Here is a 17880-nt window from a genome sequence, read left to right on the forward strand (position 1 = left end):
AACACCCGGCTCTCTCCCACCCCCTGCTGCCTTACCCAATCCAACTACTCCCCAACATCCCAACACCCCCTTCATAACCACTAAGCTATCCAGCCCGATTACCCCCTAGGCCACCCAACTACCCCCTCAAACTAGATCAGGATACACCACCCCCACCCCACCCCCGACCAAACTACCCACTTCTTCCAACTCATTGCCCACACACATTCGTTAAGACTGGACCTTTAAATACTTTGCAGAATGCAGTAGCTAGTGCTATAAAAAGGGGGTGTGTACTCTCCCCGCCCCAACTCTACTATGATCCGCTGAATGTAGAGGGGAGATGTTGCGCTGTCCATTTCTCCTTCAGCTGGGATCAGGAGATCCTGATCTGTGCAGTAGCACCAGGTCAGGAAAATCTTCATGGGCAGCAGCAAAATGTGCACAGCATTGCTGCTGAATGAAGATTCTGTCAGCAAGTCACGGGGAAAGGAGAGGCAGCTGACTGATCTGGGGTATGCAATGTGGCAAACATTCTGGAGGGTGACACAGAATGGATGGAGGTTGGAGACCTACTGGAGGAATATGAGGGAGCAGAACTCAGAAAAGATGGTGGAGGGGTGGGAGGGAAGGGTAGAAAGGATTTTAGAGATTAGTGTTTAGAAATTAAGCTGAAAATGCACTGAGAAAGGCTAATGAGTTATAAGGCAAATGGTGGATGCCATGATGGGTGCAGTGGAGGATACTAAAGTGGAGCAGAGGGAAGTTGTGGGTATATCCAGGAAAGAATTGAGCTTAGACCAACAACAGTAGCAGGGATTGGCAAGGCAATAGTGTTAAACAGGGTGTGGGAACTGAGGGGACGAAATTGCAGAAGGCAATGTGGGAGGAGAAATTGAGACAGCAGAGGCTTATAGAGATATGGTTGAAGGAAAATTGAAAAGATGACCAAGAATCAGCCATCTGGGCCAGAGATACTCATGCATGGAACAACACCCAGTGCTATCTGCATAATTGTGCGCAGCAATGGTAGCTTTAGATAACATAATCAAGGGTCAGAGAAAACTACACATGGGTAAGCAATTCCTTAGTAGAGACTTAGCTGTCAACTGTACTTCCTTTAAAGCAAAGGGTGATAAATGGATCTGTGTTTGCTGCCGATAGGTCAGGTTTCTCACATGGAATTGGGGCATTAGAAATTTCAAAGCACTTCAGGGTATGATAAGCAACAGGGCCTCCATGGTTTAGTGGCTTATTCAAACTCTGGTATCTTTCATGTCGAAGTCTACAAAAAAAGAGAAAAAAATTAGCATTGCTACAAAACAGTACTAAATTCATTTACTAGCTTATGTACAGGGCAAAAGCCTATAACATATTGCAAAGCTACAGGAATAGCTTATGAACATAATTTTTATACAAGTGTATGAGTATTAGTATTTTGTGGTCAGGGTACCAAAAGGTGTTAACTTAAGAACATAAGATGTAAGAGCAGAAGTAGGCCATTCGGTCCATTGAGTCTGCTCTGCCATTCAAAGAGATCATGGCTGATTTGATAATCCTCAACTCCACTTTACTGCCTTTTCCCCACAGCCCTTGATTCCCTTCCTGATTAAATATCTGTCTATCTCAGCCTTGAATATATTTAACGACCCAGCCTTTCCAGCCCACTGCAGTAAAGAATTCCACAGATTGACTACCCTCAGAGAAATTCCTCCTCATCTCTGTTTTAAATGGGCTCCCCCTTACTCTGAGATTATGCCCTCTTGTCCTGGACTCATCCACAAGGAGTAACAACCTCTCAGCATCTACCCTGTCAAGCCTCCTAAGAATCTTATATGTTTCAATAAGGTCGCCTCTCATTCTTCTAAAATCCAATGAGTACAGGCCCAACCTACACAACCTCTCTTCATAATAAAATCCCCCATACCCAGGATCGACCTAGTGAACCTTCCCTGGAGTTCCCCCAATGCCAGTATATCTTTCCTTAGATAAGGGGACCAAAATTGTTCAAAGTATTCTAGGTGTGGTCTAACGAGTGCCTTGTATAGTTTTAGCAAGACTTCCCTTTGAAATACAGGCCAACATTTCATTTGCCTTCCCTATTACCTGCTGAACTTGTATGTTAGCTTTTTGGGATTCATGAACAAGGGCTCCCAAATCCTTGTGTGCTGCAGCATTCTGCAGTCTTTCTCCATTTAAATAATATTCAGCTCCTCTATTCTTCCTGCCAAAGTTTTCCCACATTATATTCCAACTGCCAAGTTTTTGCCCACTCACTTAACCTGTCCATATCCCCCTGCAGACTCCTTGTGTCATCCTCACCACTTGCCTTCCTACCTATTTTTGTCTCATCCGCAAACTTGGCGATAATACATTCACTTTCCCCATCTAAGTCATTAATATGTATTGTAAATAATTGTGGCCCCAGCGCTGATCCCTGTGGCACTCCACTAGTTACAGTTTGCCATCCCGAAAATGCCCCCCTTATCCCAACTCTCTGTCTTCTATTAGTTAGCCACTCCTCTATCCATGCTAATATACTATCCCCAAACCATGGGTTCTTATCTTATTAAGTAGCCTTATGTGCAGCACCTTATCGAATGCCTTTTGGAAATCCAAATATATTACTTCTATTGGTTCCCCTTTATCTATCCTGCTTGTTACCTCCTCAATGGATTCTAATAAATTTGTCAGGCATGATTTCCCCTTCATGAAGCCACGCTGACTCTGCTTGATTAGATTATGGGCAGGATTTTACCGCCCTGTTTTGGTGGGGACAGGGCCGTAAAGTGCGGCGGGATCATATAAATCCCATTGTTGTAAAATTCTGCCCTATGTATTTCTAAATGCTCGGCTTTTACATCGTTTCTATCCATACAATGAATATTGTTTTGTGATCTGCAGGAAATAGTTGTTACCAACTTGAGAGTGAATTTCAACTGCTCCCACCTGGCAGAAATGTTCAAAATTGTATCAGAAGCCTAATTACCCCATTCCTTATTTCTGCTGCATTATTAATCACTCAATATTTTAGGCATTAGATATGCCTGCCAGGTGCAGACTAGTGCCTCATGAATGCATGCAAAATCAGGGTCCTAGGATGCCATCATGTAAATTTTAATTAATCAGAATAGAGGTTGTCATGAATGTTGAACAATGATTATGTTGTAAAATGTCCCTTTAACTTAAAGTGAAGCAGAACATTCTGAAAAGGGGATGGTGAATTCTTGATATATACCTCAGTTCGGAGAAATGCTAATGTGATCTCAGGTTGCCATTGGAAGAAAAACTCACTAAGCCACCAAAGGCAGGTTTAGCACAGTTTACAGTATCTCACAGGACAAAGATCAGCTGCTGCTGAGACGCAGGCAAGAGAAGAAGTGGAATGCTCCCAAGGAGGTCTTTGCTTTTCTGTAAGAAATGGTGGGGAGCAGGAATGAAGCTCTCTATGGGGAAAACAGTTATATCAGAGTTGAATAAAACATTTAAAAGGGGTTTGATATAGAAAACTCCAGATCATCAGGACTGCCGTGATGAAGTGAGGAAGAATAATCAAGGTGTGCCTTGCTGGTGATAATCTGACCCAGAAAGCTCCGGTAGAATGGAATGATAGTTGAAGGACACTGGAAATTTTGACCTGATGTGGCAGAGAGAACATCTGCTGGAGAGCTAGTTGTAACTTTTTGAATGTTCCTTTAATGCTACAGGGGAGGTGGTGGAATATTGGTTTTGCTGCTGGACTGGTAATCCAGTGACCCAGCATAATGGTCTGGGGACCAGGGTTCAAATCCCATCACGGCATTTCCCAGCCAGCACATGCACAAGAGGCCTGAGGTTTGATCTATGTTGATTTTAGTTTGTTCTCTACAGTAAATGGCTTAAAAAGTCAAATCTTGTCTTTCCATTATTTCCGTTGGCCGATTGGGAAATTCATTGCTTTTAAAAAGTTTACTCTTTACAGGGATCATAACAAGGTCTTGCCCATTGCCAAAGCTGATGAGTAAAACCTTATAGGTTTGATTTCTAAGAGCTATTGGAAGCATAAATTAAAGGGATACTCTTTCAAGTTTCATTACATCAGTGCCTATATTTCAAAAGTACTTCATTGGTTGTAAATTGCCGAGTTATTCAGTGGTGTTCTTTCTTTTACACTTGCCAGAAAACACTTAGATCATAGGTACCTATTTTGCTAAGGCATCATTTGATTTTCTCTGGAGAGTTTGTCTTAGAGATTGTTTTTCTCTGAATTTCTTACACAACCTCGTGAAGTACATAACCTAAGGTGAGGGTCAGTCTTACTGTTTTCACCTCATTACATGAAAAGGAGAAGGAACAGCACGCACCAGAGTAGTGGTAAGTTGTCCTGCCACAATATCAGCAGTTGGGTCTCTTAAAAGACAGCAGCTGAATTGTTTTTTTCAAACAACAGTTTGAAGAAGGCCTTAACCAGCCTATAGGGTCTTCCAGGTCCAAAGTGAGTTCTTCAGGTCTGCCTGAGAAAAAGTCCATGAGAAGGCAGTGTTTTCCAGACAGTCTGGTGGAGATCTCCTGCAACAACCTCCAACCTGCTGGGCCAAATGTCCATGTTTTGACTCAAGGTCTTTCCAGGATGCTGCAGGGAACATTTCCTGCATGCCTCAGTCTGCTGCTAATTTGTGCATCAAAGAGGTCACCAAAGCTGCACTTTCTAAGGGCCAATAAATATGTATCATTTCCAAAAGGGTATCGGCAGCCAGAATGGAAGGAGTCTGGATCTGAAGTAGCTCACTTCCCTTGTGCGAAGGGAGTTCATATTTTTCCCACATATAGCTAGCAAGGCATCAGAAGGCTAACCTGAGACCTGAACTTTCTTAATAGGAAAGGATTGTGTCACCAATATGCAACTGGTTTGTGATACAGCAAGTTCATGCAGGTTCCTGCAAGGTTTCCAAGCATCTGTCACAATTCCTTCATTCAGCACAAGCCAACCATTCCCTGACTATTCAACTGTCAAAGAAAGTTAATGAATTGCTGCTTGGGGTTGAGGGCTATTCCTTTCACACTTGGTTGATGACAATCCTCTGTAATCTCAGCATTCCTGCACAATGAGGAATAACCAGAGACTTTAGGCCACCAGAATGATCATAGAGAACAGTATTGGACTCCTAAATCAACAGGTGAGGTGCCAGAGTAGGTCAGGGTGCTCGCTTCAGTACTGTCAGAGAGTCCCATGAATTGCAGTGATGTGCTACATGCTGCACAACCTCGCTTTTCAAAAGAGGTTTACACATGGGGAAGCAGCAGGAGGAATTCCGCATATCTTGTGAGAAAGACTGGAGAGAGGCAAGGATGGAGCAGAAGAGGGGAGCAGCCATTACAACACCTTGCATTGTGGGCTTCATGGGCATGCAGGTCTGTGGTTGCAGGGCATCAAGTGCACTTCCAGATGCTCCTCCTCTAAGCACCCTCTTCCTTCATCTTGTATCAGTTTCTCTTTGTAATGCCAGTTTGTACAAGGCACATCACACCATTATTATCTGGAGACCTTTGCTGGATCGTGTTGAAGGGCACCTTCAGAATGGTCAAAACAATGGTAGCTCATTTTCAGCAAGCCAGTGGCCTGCTCCAGTGTGGTTCTGGTGGTAATATGACTCCAGTTGTATCATTGTTTCTGTGGTGAGGTTCCTCACTGGGGCCATTAGCCAGGTCTTGAGTGAATATCCCTTGTCCCCCAGGAGCTCACCGCTAAGGCTGTTTGCTGGAGAGAAGAGCTGCAGAATTAAAGAATGAATACATTATGGGAGTTTCCTGGATACTTGGTGCACAGTAGTATTATCCTCTTGTGGTGGTCACATGACACCTGCACACTGAAGCAATGGAATCCCTCCTGGCTGACAAAAGTGCCTGGCTGCTCTGATGCTTTGGTCTACAAACATAGATGTAGTCTTCAAACTCCTGGACTTGTGGAAAGCCTGCAATGGGAGCAAAGCCAACAGCCTTCTGGGTTCAATCAGCCTCATCCATCTCAAAGTAAATGTCGCTGAAAACTCTCACAAGACATTGGTGATCTGGCTGATGCAGTAGGTTGAGAGCTGTAGATTGTGAGATCATACATACATCAGCAGCTAAACCTTGGAAGGACCCAGATGTAAAATAAAAATTGAGGGCCTTGGTTACCTTGACAGCCACAGGAAATGTGTGACTCTGCCCCCACTGGAACACCTGCTGCGAGAGCCTGAGGCTTTGGAAGCACTGCTGTTCAGAGAGATTGAGGAAGCTGACACTTACCCTCAGCACAGGGTGTATAGGCTATCACCTCCTTCAAGGTGCAGCTCTGTATCCATGCTCTGTTCCATTCAGTTGCATGTAGCTGTGGGAAAGGCAGTAACTGTGGCTGCAGAGCTAGAGCACACTGCAGCTCCTTCTCAACCAACTTCAAAATATGCATTGTCACTGCAAAGTCTCAAAGGTGAGATAACCACCATTGGTTTCCAAGGCACCCGATCTTTTTTATTCTTTCATGGGAATGTGGACATTGCTGGAAAGGCCAACATTTATTGACCTTTCTTAATTAACATTGACAAGGTGATGATGAGCTGCCTTCTTAAACTGCAGCAGTCCACTTGGTGTGGATGCACCCACAGTGCTGTTAGGGAGTCCCACGTTTATGGCCCAGCGACAGTGAAGGAATGGCAATATAGTTCTGAATCAGGATGATGTCTGGCTTGGAGGGGAATTTGAAGATAATGGTGTTCCCGTGTGCCTGCTGCACTTGTTTTTCTAAGCGATAGAGGTCCTGAGTTTGGAAGGTTACCATCAAAGGAGCCTTGGCATGTTGCTGCAGTAAATCTTGTAGATGGTACATATTATTACCACTGTGCACCTATGGTGGAGGAAATGAATATTTAAGGTGATAGATGGGGTGCCAATCAATGGCCTGCCTTGTCCTGGAAAGTGTAAAGCTTCTCAAGTGTTTTTGGAACTGCACTCATCCAGGCAAGTTACACAAGTTCCAAAGAAGAGTCATATTGGATTTGAAACATTAACACTGTTTCTCTCTCCACAGATGCTGCCAGACCTGCTGAGTTTTTCCAGCACTTTCTGTTTTTTATTACATAAAGTTGCTGTTCCCCAAGAAATTCAGTGTGTTTAGGCTGAAGGAAGTGCTTCTGTCAGTGTAAGCCTTTCACTGTGGCTGACCACGGGCTTGCAGATTTCAACCCTGCTCATATCAGGTCAATCTCACTCCCTAATGACTTCCGCTTTGCACTTGCCTTCTCCAACCTGCCGGGTTGCATTCGTGGCATTTAACCCAGGCACTGGGAAAGAGGGAATCTATTCCTAAAAAGCAAGCAGCAAGCAGCAGGCAACCCCTACCCTGCCACTGCCTCCCCACCGCCCACCGCACCCCCCCCCCCCCCCAACCCACCTCCCCACATTCCCCGCACAACCTCCTCTGCCAGCAAAATATTGGCAGCCCAGGAAAATCGCCCTTGTGGGAGCTTTTAATTAATTCAGTTGGCTGCCTGCCTCCACTCAGTTGGCTGCCAATCCACATTCTTTTATATTCATTTACAGGATGTGGGCTTCGCTAGCTGGGCCAACATTTATTGCCCATCCCTAATTGCCCTTGAAAAGGTGGTGGTGAGTTGCCTTCTTGAACGCTTCAGTCCAGGTGGCATAGGTACACCCACAATGCTGTTAAGGAGGGAGTTCCAGGATTTTGACCCAGCAACAGTGAAGGAACGGTGACATATTTCTAAGTCAGGATGGTAAGTGACTTGGAGGGGAACTTCCAGATGGTGGTGTTCCTATCTATCTGCCCTTGTCCTTCTAGGTGATAGCAGTCATGGGTTTGGAAGGTGCTGTCTAAGAAGCCTTAGTGAATTCTTGCAGCGCATCTTGTAGATGGTGCACACTGCTGCTACTGTGCGTCAGTGGTGGAGAGAGTGAATGTTTGTGGATGTGGTGCCAATCAAGCGGGCTGCTTTGTCTTGGACGGTGTCCAGCTTCTTCAGTGTTGTGGGAGCTGCACTCATCCAGGCAAGTGGGGAGTATTCCATCACACTCCTGACTTGTGCCTTGTAAATGATGGACAGGCTTTGGGGATTCAGGGGGTGAATTACTCGTCACATTATTCCTAGCCTCTGACCTGCTCTTGTAGCCACAGTATTTATCTGGCTAGTTGAGTTCAGTTTCTGGTAACCCCCAGGATGTTGATAGTGGGGGATTCAGTGATGGTAATGCCATTGAACATCAAATGGCGAAGGTTGGGTTCTCTCTTGTTGGAGATGGTCATTGCCTGACACTTGTGTGACGTGAATGTTACTTGCCACTTGTCAGCCCAAGCCTGGATATTGTCCAGGTCTTGCTGCACTTGGACATGGACTGCTTCAGTGTCTGGGGAGTAGCAAATGGTGCTGAACATCGTTCAATCATCAGTGTACATCCCCACTTCTGACCTTGTGATGGAAGGAAGGTCATTGAAGCAGCTGAAGTTGGTTGGACCGAGGACATTTAGCTGAGGAACTCCTGCAGTGATGTCCTGGAGCTGAGATGATTGACCTCCAACAACCATCTTCCTTTGTGCTAGGTATGACACCAACCAGTGGAGAGTTTTCCCCCGATTCCCATTGATCCCAGTTTTGCTAGGGCTCCTTGATGCCACACTCAATGTGGCCTTTATGTCGAGGGCAGTTACTCTCACCTCACCACATCCAGTTCAACAGGATTCCCTGTTATTTTTTCCTGCTCTCCCACCTCCCAGCCTGCCTGCAGTGACCGGGAAAATCCTGCCCATGCAGTGAGCAAGTGCGATTCTAATGCTGCCTGGCCTGCTGAGTATTTCCAGCATGTCCTATTTATATTAATCCCTTTTTGTTTGATTCTTGTAATTGTGGACAAGCTGTCGGTTGATTTACTTAAATCTTCAAACATTTGCAATAATGTAATTTCCTTGCATGATTAAATAACACTGAGAAACTGCCCTGGTTTAGCATAAGCCTATAAAATATTCCTGAGAATGTTATGTTCGAATGACTTTGCTGAAATAGAATGAGAGGGAAGGAAACTCGGAAGTTATATATTTTTAAAAATAATAAAACACATATTCTGCAGAAGTTAAGCATCTAAGTAGAGTGAGGCTGCAGTTAATACTGATTTGTCCAATAGCTGTTTGTACTGGATGTGATCTGTGAACTGATTGCCTGTTAATGATATAAATGCTCAACCTTTAGGCACATGATGTGCCATTCAGTCGGCATTCACTAGAATGTTAATTGAGTTACACTTATTTTTTATCTCTGCTTTCCTTGATTTGTCTCATCACTGTCATGTAGAGATATTCCTCAAATTGCTACTCTAAGTAATTACTGGTTTTCCTAAAAGCATTGTTAAAACAGTCTTTCTCATATGAGCAGCATTCTCATAACATAATCGTTATGTAGCAATATTGTGTGTGTAGCATTATGATTTCGATGAGAGTCCGTGATCACTAATCCATTTGAAAGTTATATCACTGACATAAAAAGCAACTCCTTAAACTGATATAGGATTTTTCAAACCATAAATGTTTTAAAGTATCACTTTAAAATAGGCAAGTACATTATACCCCAGAAAATCAATTTCCAAGATATTTTCTAATCATCCAAGCTATACACTGTTAGTGAATCGAATGACCATAGATCTATGAACATGAAAGATAATAAACTACACAGAAATACTTTAAGTGAAAAATATTATTCTTGTTTCAGTCACAGCAATGAAAATAAGGCATTTTTATCTATGCACCAGGTGAACTTGATCTCCATGTATTTATAACTTTTATGGATTTCACCCTGAAATAAGGATATTTCACTTGAACAAAAGAATACTGTACCCTAAGTTCTTGGTAAAGTTACAGGAATTACCTTTTACCAAGGTTGTTCTGGAAGGTCTTCTTTTTTATTTCTTCACTGATATCATCATCTGAAATGATCATCTTTGGTGATTTGTAGAGAAGATCCTAGAATCATAAAATGATACCGCATAGGAGACTATTCAGCCCAAAATACCTGTGCTAGCTCTCTGAAAGAACTAAGCACAATGTTCTATTTCTCTGCTCTTTTCTCATATCCTTTTAGTGTTTTTCTTTTTCAAATATTTATACACTTCCCTTTTAAAAATGGTTAAAGATTCTGCTTCCACTATTTCTGACAGCATTTCCATAACATAACAAACTCTGGTGAAATAATTCTCTTAACCTTACACTTAATTCTATTTCTCACTTTCTTACATTTATACCTTCCAGTTTTTATAACACAGACCAATGAAATAGCTGTTCTTCCAACTCATCATATCAAAGTCCCTCATAATTTTGAATACCTCTATCAATTTGCCTCTTAACATTCTGGATTCTACTGAAAAAAGCACAAATTTCTCTACTTTCATCATTACTGAAGGCTCTTATTCTTGGTATCATCTTAGTAAATTTCTTCTGCATCCTCTTCAGGGTGTTGACATCTTCCCAGAAGTAGGACATCCAAAACTGAACATAAGATTCGAACTGTGGCCTAACCAAAGACTTACATAGGTTTGTTAATCTATTTACTTTTATGCTATCTGCACTGAAAACATAGGATCCCATATACCTATTTTTAAAAAAAAACAACTTTAATCAACTTGTCCCCCCACTTTTCAAGATATTTGAGCCCCTAAATCTATCTGCTCCTGACTCATTTTCTACTGCTGAATTCCTCATTCATGCCTTTGATATTTCTAGACCTGACTTTGACTCTTCTAATGCTGGTCTCCCACATTCTACCCTCTGTAAACTTGTGGTCATCCAAAACTCTGCTGCCCATGTCCTTACTCACTTCATGTCCTGTTTCCCTATCACCCTGTACTCACTGCTAATGTACACTGGCTCCTGAGGAAGCAACACCTTGATTTTAAATTCTCATGCTTGCTTTCAAATCCCTCCTTGGCCTGGCCTCTCACTGTCTATGTGAATTCCTCCAGCCTTATAAACTTTCTGAGGTATCTATGCTCTCCTCACCACACGCCCCCCCCCACCCCCCCCCCCCCCCAATTTTAATCAATCCGTTTTCGGTGGCCACGCCCACGCTTTCAATTGCCTGAGTACTAAGCTCTGAAATTCTTTCCCTATGCCTCTCCACCTCGCTTTTCTCCTTTAAGATAACCCTAACTAACCTCTTCCTACAAGCTTTGGGTCATCTCACCTATAATATCCTCCCTTGGCTCAATGTCATATTTTGTTTTAGCATGCTGCTGTGAAACACCTTAGGATGTTTAATTAATTTAAAAGGTGCTGTATAAATACTAGTTGTTCTTGCTGTGGTGAGCAGGTGATTCAAATCCAGGGGAATGGGTGAGATGCGTCACATCTCTGCCAGAGGTTGAGGAACATAGGAGCAGGAGTAGGCCATTCAGCCAGTTGAGCCAGCTCTGCTGTTCAATTAGATCATGGCTGATCATCTACCTCAAAGCCATTTTACCACACTATTTCCAAATCCCTTGATGTTATTAGTCTCCTGAAATCAATCTATTTCTGATTTGAACATGCTCAATGATTGAGCTTCCACAGCCCTCTGGAGTAGAGAATTTCAAAGATTCACCACCCTCTGAGTGGAGAAATTCCTCCTCATCTTAGTCTTAAATGGCCTACCCCTTATCCTGAGATTATGTCCATTGGTTTTACACTCGCCAGCCAGGGGAAATGTCTTATCTACATCTGCCCTGTCACACTCTGTAAAAATTTTGTAAGTTTCAATGAAGTCACCTCTCATTCTTCAAAACTCTAGGGAATACAGATCCAGTCTCCCCAGTCTTACCTCAAAAGACAATCCCGCCATCCCAGGGATTAATCTGGTGAGCCACTGTTGCACTAACTCTATAGCAAGTATATCCCTCCTTGGATAAGGGGACCAAAACTGTACTCAGTACTTCAGATGAGGTCTCACCAAGGCTCTATACAACTGCAGCAAAACATATTTACTCCTGTACTCAAATCCCCTTGTGATGAAGGCCAACATACCAACATACCATTTGCCTTCCTAATTGCTTGCTGCACCTGCACGCTAACTTATAGTGACTCATAAACATGGACATCCAGGTCCCTTTGGGCACCTGCACTTCCCAAAATCTCACAAGTTAAGAAATGTTCTGCCCTTCCTGTTTTTTTCTACCAAAGTGAATAACTTCACATTTATTCACATTATATTCCATCTGCCATGCACTAGCCCATTCATTTAGTCTGTCCGAGTCCTCTTGAAGCCTCCTTGCATCCTCCTGACAACTTGTGTTCCCACCCAGTTTGGTGTCACCAGCAAATTTGGAAATATTACACTTGGTCCCCGCATCCAAATTGTTTATGGTGGATTGGGAAAATACACTAAAGATTTGACAGTAGGCAGGCAATGGCTAATATTTAAAGAAATACTACATGGTCCACAACAGATATCCCTCTAAGGCACAAACACCCGAAAGGAAAGGTAAATCAACCATTGTTAATGAAAGAAGTTAAATGTTACATTAAATAAAAGGAACTGGCTTATAAGGATCCCAGAAAAAGTGGTAAGCCTGAGGATTGGGAGCAGTTTAGAAACCAGCAAAGGAGGACAAAGAAATTGATTAGGAAAGGTAAAAGAGAATGTAATACAAACTAGTGAGGAACATAAAGACGGACGGTAAAAACTTCTTTAGGTACGTGAAAAGAAAAGATTAGCTAGGACAAATGTGGGCCCATTACAGGTGGGGACTGGAGAATTTATAATAGAGAATAGAGAAATGGTGAAGAACTAAACAGTTACTTTACACCTGTCTTTACGGAAGATGATATAGAAAATTTCTCAGAAATACTAGGCAACTAAAGGACTTGTGAAACTGATGAACTAAAAGAAATTAGTATTAGTGAAGAGATAATACTTGAAATGTTAACTGGATTGAAGCTTGATAAATCCCCTGGACCAGATGAACTTCATCCCACAGTGTTGAAGGAGGTGGCTAGAGAGATAGCGGATGCATTGGTAGTCATATGTCAAATTTCAATAGATTTTGGAAAGGTTCCTGTGGTCTGGAAAGTAACAAATGTAACCCCAATATTTAAGAAGGGAGAAAGAGAGAGAATGTAGAACTACAGACCTGTTAGTTTGATGTCAGTAGTAGGGAAAATGTTAGAATTTATTATAAAGGATGTAATAACTGGGCATTTAGAAAATAATGGTAAAATTGGGTAGAGTCAACATGGATTTATGAAAGGGAAATCATGTTTGACAAACTTGTTGGAGCTTTTTAAGGTTATTACATGTATCATTGATAAAGGAGAACCAGTAGATGCGGTATTTGATAAGGTTTTTGATAAGGTCCAATACAGGAGTTTAGTAAATAAAATGAGATCATATGGGATTTGGAGAAATATACAAGTATGGATTGAGAATTGGTTAACAGACAGAAAGCAGAGAGTAGGAATACATGAATCATCCTCAGGATGGCAGGCTGATACTAGTGGGGTGGCACAAGGATCAGTCCACAGCTGTTCACAATCTACATATAGCCAACTTGCCCCTCATACCTTCATAATTTCCTTTCTTCAGATTTAAGACCCAAGTTTCAGAATGAAGCATAATGTATTCAAAATTTAATGCAAAATTCTATCATATTATGGTCACTTGAGGAGAATGCTTTCACAGAAACTGTTAAGTTATTGGGGAAGTTTAATTATAATGATGTTCAACATCTGATATAATGGAATATTCATGCCGTGGTGATATTATTTACCTCACTAGTAAACAATGGCATTGTAATGGGTGGCTTTTTCCAGGCAGTTTCCCCCACAGAGTAACAACCCCTTTTCAAAGTAAAATGGAGTTTTTGTAAAGAATAAAAGCCGATGAACATTGAGTAGGGGCGGAAAAAGCAAATTACAGCAACAATGTTAATCTTCACAATAAATGATGTGAGCATTTTCCAATTATTTTTAAAATAATTGATCTTTCAAGCTGTCTACAAACCTTGGACTCTGCATTTTCTATGCTTTCTTCACTTTGTTCTAAATTACTGAGTTGTATGACAGAGGTCTCTTCCTCCAATACTGGGTGAATGGGCATGCTGAGTGGATCAATCAGAATTTCATAGGGGACCATGGGATGCTTCCAAGATGCTGGTGCATAAATTTCCCAGGGCTGTGGCTGCCCAAACGTACCTAACGAACAGTCGAGAAAATCAGTATTAAACAGGGATAACTAATGCAAAGTGATTACAAGGCAGTAATACTTTCAAAGGGCCAGATGAATGACATTTGAGCTACTTTTAACCATCATGTAATTCCAGAAATGAAATAATAGCTTCATAATTATTTCCATATAGTCACAGTATATCTTGTCATTCAAATAAATAAACATAAAAGATCTTGTGTAACTTTGGGCAGCTTTATTCTATTGTTGATCTTTAATTGTCAACAGAAAACATCATCATAGAAGCCTATAGTCAGTGTTATTGACATTTGATGGCTAAAATATGGACTGGGGGAATGGAGGGCGAGAGCAAGAGGGAAGTGTAGGGATGAAGAGTGAAATGGGGAAGAAGGAGGAAGTGAGGAGATAATGGAGAAGCAAAGATGTATGGGGGAGAGGGGAGGGGAACAACAATATGAGAAGGAGGAGGAGAGGGGGAGTAGCAATAGGAGGGCAGCAAAGGAGCTGGGAGATTGAGGATAGGTGAAATGGGTAGGGGAGAGCAAAATGGGCAGAATTGATAGAGTGGAACAAAGGCATGACAACTACTTCAGTAGGGTGGTGGTATGTCTCCCGCAGAAAGGGCTGGGATGTGCCATCTTGGACTTTCTCCATAGGCTAAGTCTAAGGTCAGCCTTCCAAAACTCTCACAGTTGCCAGCTGGGGAGAGTGGAGGGAAGAGTATGGGGTGGGGGGGAAGGGGGAGGAGGGAGAGGAGAGGGAAGACTACTTGCAAATGTTGAAATTGGGCCCTGATAGGTGAGAATGCAACAAGGGGGTGAGGTGTAGCAGCAAAGGTAAGAGAAGTTTCAGGGTGCGAGTTTTAGCATGCTGAATGTTGAGGGTCTATTTTGTCCAATTAAACATTATCTGTTTCTTGGAGTTGCTAGCAACAGTCCCTCATGTCTCTAGAGTGGAATACCTATTTCACAAAAAATAAACCGTGCTTTAGTGGGACCTTGCTGTGATGCAGAAGTGACAACACTTCAAAAAATAGTTCATTGGTTATGTAGTGCTTTGGCATGCCTGAAGTTATAAAAAGTGCTACATAAATGCAAGTCATTTCCTTCTAACCTTTTACTATAACCACCAAGTTCTTGTTTTTACTGAATATTTTATCTGAAATGCTGACTAATTCATGAATATTTAGCTAAGAGTTACTCTTGGTAGTGGGACCCACAATGAGTAGCATCGCAGTTCAGTATTACTGCGCTAGCATTTACCAATAAACTCTCCATCCATGCTCCACAATCGTACAGTGCCCTCAACAGAAGAGGTTACCATCACCTTTTGTTCTTCTATCAGCTCCATGCTGGAACATAAATGAAAACTATTTATCATAAAATAAGAATGAAATGGAAATTTTTAAAACCTGATGCAATGTACACAGCACATACATACCAAGTAACATCACTTACGTGGGCCCTCCAGTAGTTAACAACTATAATAAAGACAGATGAAAACACAATGCAGTTAGATTGGTACTATTTTAAGCTGTTGATCAGAGTGTAATTTTTACACATCATGGATAGAATTTTACAGTCCCTCCTGGCAGCGAGATTTTCCACTCCTGCCGAAATCAATGGACTTTGAATGGCTCACCGAATCTTCCGGCCCTGCTGCAACAGGGCTGTAAAATTCTATCCCAAGAAACACTTTTCTATTCATATGACATACAGTACTCCCATAAAATAATCAGTCCTCCTACATTGGTGGTGTTGGTGGGCAGGGGGGGTGGAGGTTAGGGAGGTATTTCCTGAAAAGCTTGTGCACAGGCAGCAGAGAATGTGCCAGGCAATATACATCATTAAACTGTTACTATACATTGATGAAAACCATCAACGATGTACAGGAAAATATCTGTACAGTAAGCTTCAGCAGCCTTCCATGCATCGAAACTGGAAAAAATGATCAAAAGATTCAAAATATCAAAATGACGATATATCAAGATTGCTGCTTCTGGCTCTATAACTTACCACCTCCTCCCTTTGGTTGCTGCTATTGATTAACCTGTTCTATGAAAAGTTCTTTCAGCATAAATGATGTCTAGAGCACTCTCGTTGCTACCGTGAACAAGCCTCCTTTCACCAACTCCTGATCAACATAAGCCAGGATTCTGTACCACTTCTCTCTAGGCAGCTTAGTTCATCCTTATGCTGCTTGGCTTGCCAATTTCATATCATATGTTCAATAAAGCTAAGTTAGATTGATCAAAGCTCCGTTGTGTGTTCCAGATAATTGCTATATCCTCTTTGTAGCTCTTTTGTCTTTTTATTCCTTTCTCTAATATTTTTCTCATCATATCTGCTGAGTTTCTATCTTTGCCGCCTCTCTAGTTTGTCTGGGTGAGTTTTTTTTAAATTTCCTTCTTATATAGTTTTTCTCATTCAGAGAACTTAGTGCCTGCTGGTGAATATATTCTGTAACTAGTAATCATGACTGTTAATATTCTCTGAAAATCTCAGTGGCTGTTTGGGAAGATGACAAGAAGTAACAGTAAATCAAATCTCAAAGTTGTAGGCTTTGCTATTTCTTGCTTCTACTGGTGAAAGTTAAAGCTATTGTTGATTATAGGGATCTCCAAAAAAAAAGGGTCCTTGACTTCCGTGGAGTAGCATTCATAGTTGGATTACCACTCCACTCCTATTTCCTTACACTAAAATGCAGCCGCACCTTTCTCACCCAACCTTCTAACTCAGGCCAGCTGAGAAATGTACAGTGCAGCAGGTCCCCAAGTCCTTCTATTGAGTGCAGGAGAGTCAGAGGAAAGGAAGATACGTCCCCTAGCTGCTGTAAAAGATGAGATCAGTGCAGTAGTTAGAAATGATCTTGGTTCAAAAGATCAAAACGTAGAATCAGTTTGGGTGGAGATAACAATGAACATTCAACCATTTGAATTAGAAGCAGGAATAGGCCATTCAGCCCCTCAAGCTTGCTCCACCATTCAATAAGATCATGGTTGATCTGATTGTGGCCTCAACTCCACTTTCCTTCCTACCCTCTATAGACTTTCACACGCTTGTCAATCAAGAATCTATCTAATTCAGCCTTAAAAATACTCAATGACCTGGGTGGGATTTTCTGGCCCCACCTGCCACTGGGATCATTCAGTCCTGCCGAATGTCAGTGGACTTTTGGTTGGGTTGCCGAATCTCCCGTGGCAGTTTCTGCCATGGTGGAGCAGGAAAATCCTGGCCTCTGCCTCCCCGGCACTCTAGGGAAGAGTGTTCCATGGACTCATGAGCCTCAGAAAAAAATTCTCAACTCTGTCTTAAATGGAAGGCCCCTTATTTTGAAATTCTGTCCCCTAGTTCTAGTCTTTCCCACAAGGAGAAACATCATTCAGGCATCCACCCTGTCAAGTCCCCTCAGGATCTTATATGCTTCAATAAGATCACCTCTCATTCTTCTAAACTCCAGTGGATATGGGCCCAACCTTTCCTCATAAGATAACCCCTTCATTCCAAGAATCAATCTCTGAACTGTTTGTAATGCAATTATGTCTTTTCTTAAATAAGGAGACCAAAACTGTACACAGATGGGGTCTCGCCAATTCCCTGTACAACTGTAGCAAAACATCCCTGCTTTTATATTCCATTCCCTTTGCAATAAAAAACAAATTCCATTTGCCTTTTTAATCATTTGCTATACCTGCAAAGTAACATTTGTGGTTCATGTATCAGGACACCCA

General features: G+C 42.1%; 1 protein-coding gene across 1 annotated transcript in view; it reads right to left on the minus strand.

Moving 5' to 3' along the window:
• Positions 1-201: 201 nt before the first annotated feature.
• Positions 202-17880, minus strand: part of wdr95 (WD40 repeat domain 95) — a 202683-nt gene continuing 185004 nt past the window's right edge. Inside the window, exons 26-31 of the mRNA XM_041199001.1 lie at positions 15591-15630; positions 15413-15501; positions 13968-14158; positions 12505-12507; positions 9867-9961; positions 202-1264 (exon numbers count right to left, since the gene is read on the minus strand). Coding sequence (XP_041054935.1) covers positions 1078-1264; positions 9867-9961; positions 12505-12507; positions 13968-14158; positions 15413-15501; positions 15591-15630 — 605 coding nt within the window. The 3' untranslated portion in view covers positions 202-1077. The remainder of the gene's footprint in view (positions 1265-9866; positions 9962-12504; positions 12508-13967; positions 14159-15412; positions 15502-15590; positions 15631-17880) is intronic.

Source organism: Carcharodon carcharias, chromosome 11 (genome assembly GCF_017639515.1).
Source record: "Carcharodon carcharias isolate sCarCar2 chromosome 11, sCarCar2.pri, whole genome shotgun sequence".
In the NCBI taxonomy this organism is placed as follows: domain Eukaryota; kingdom Metazoa; phylum Chordata; class Chondrichthyes; order Lamniformes; family Lamnidae; genus Carcharodon; species Carcharodon carcharias.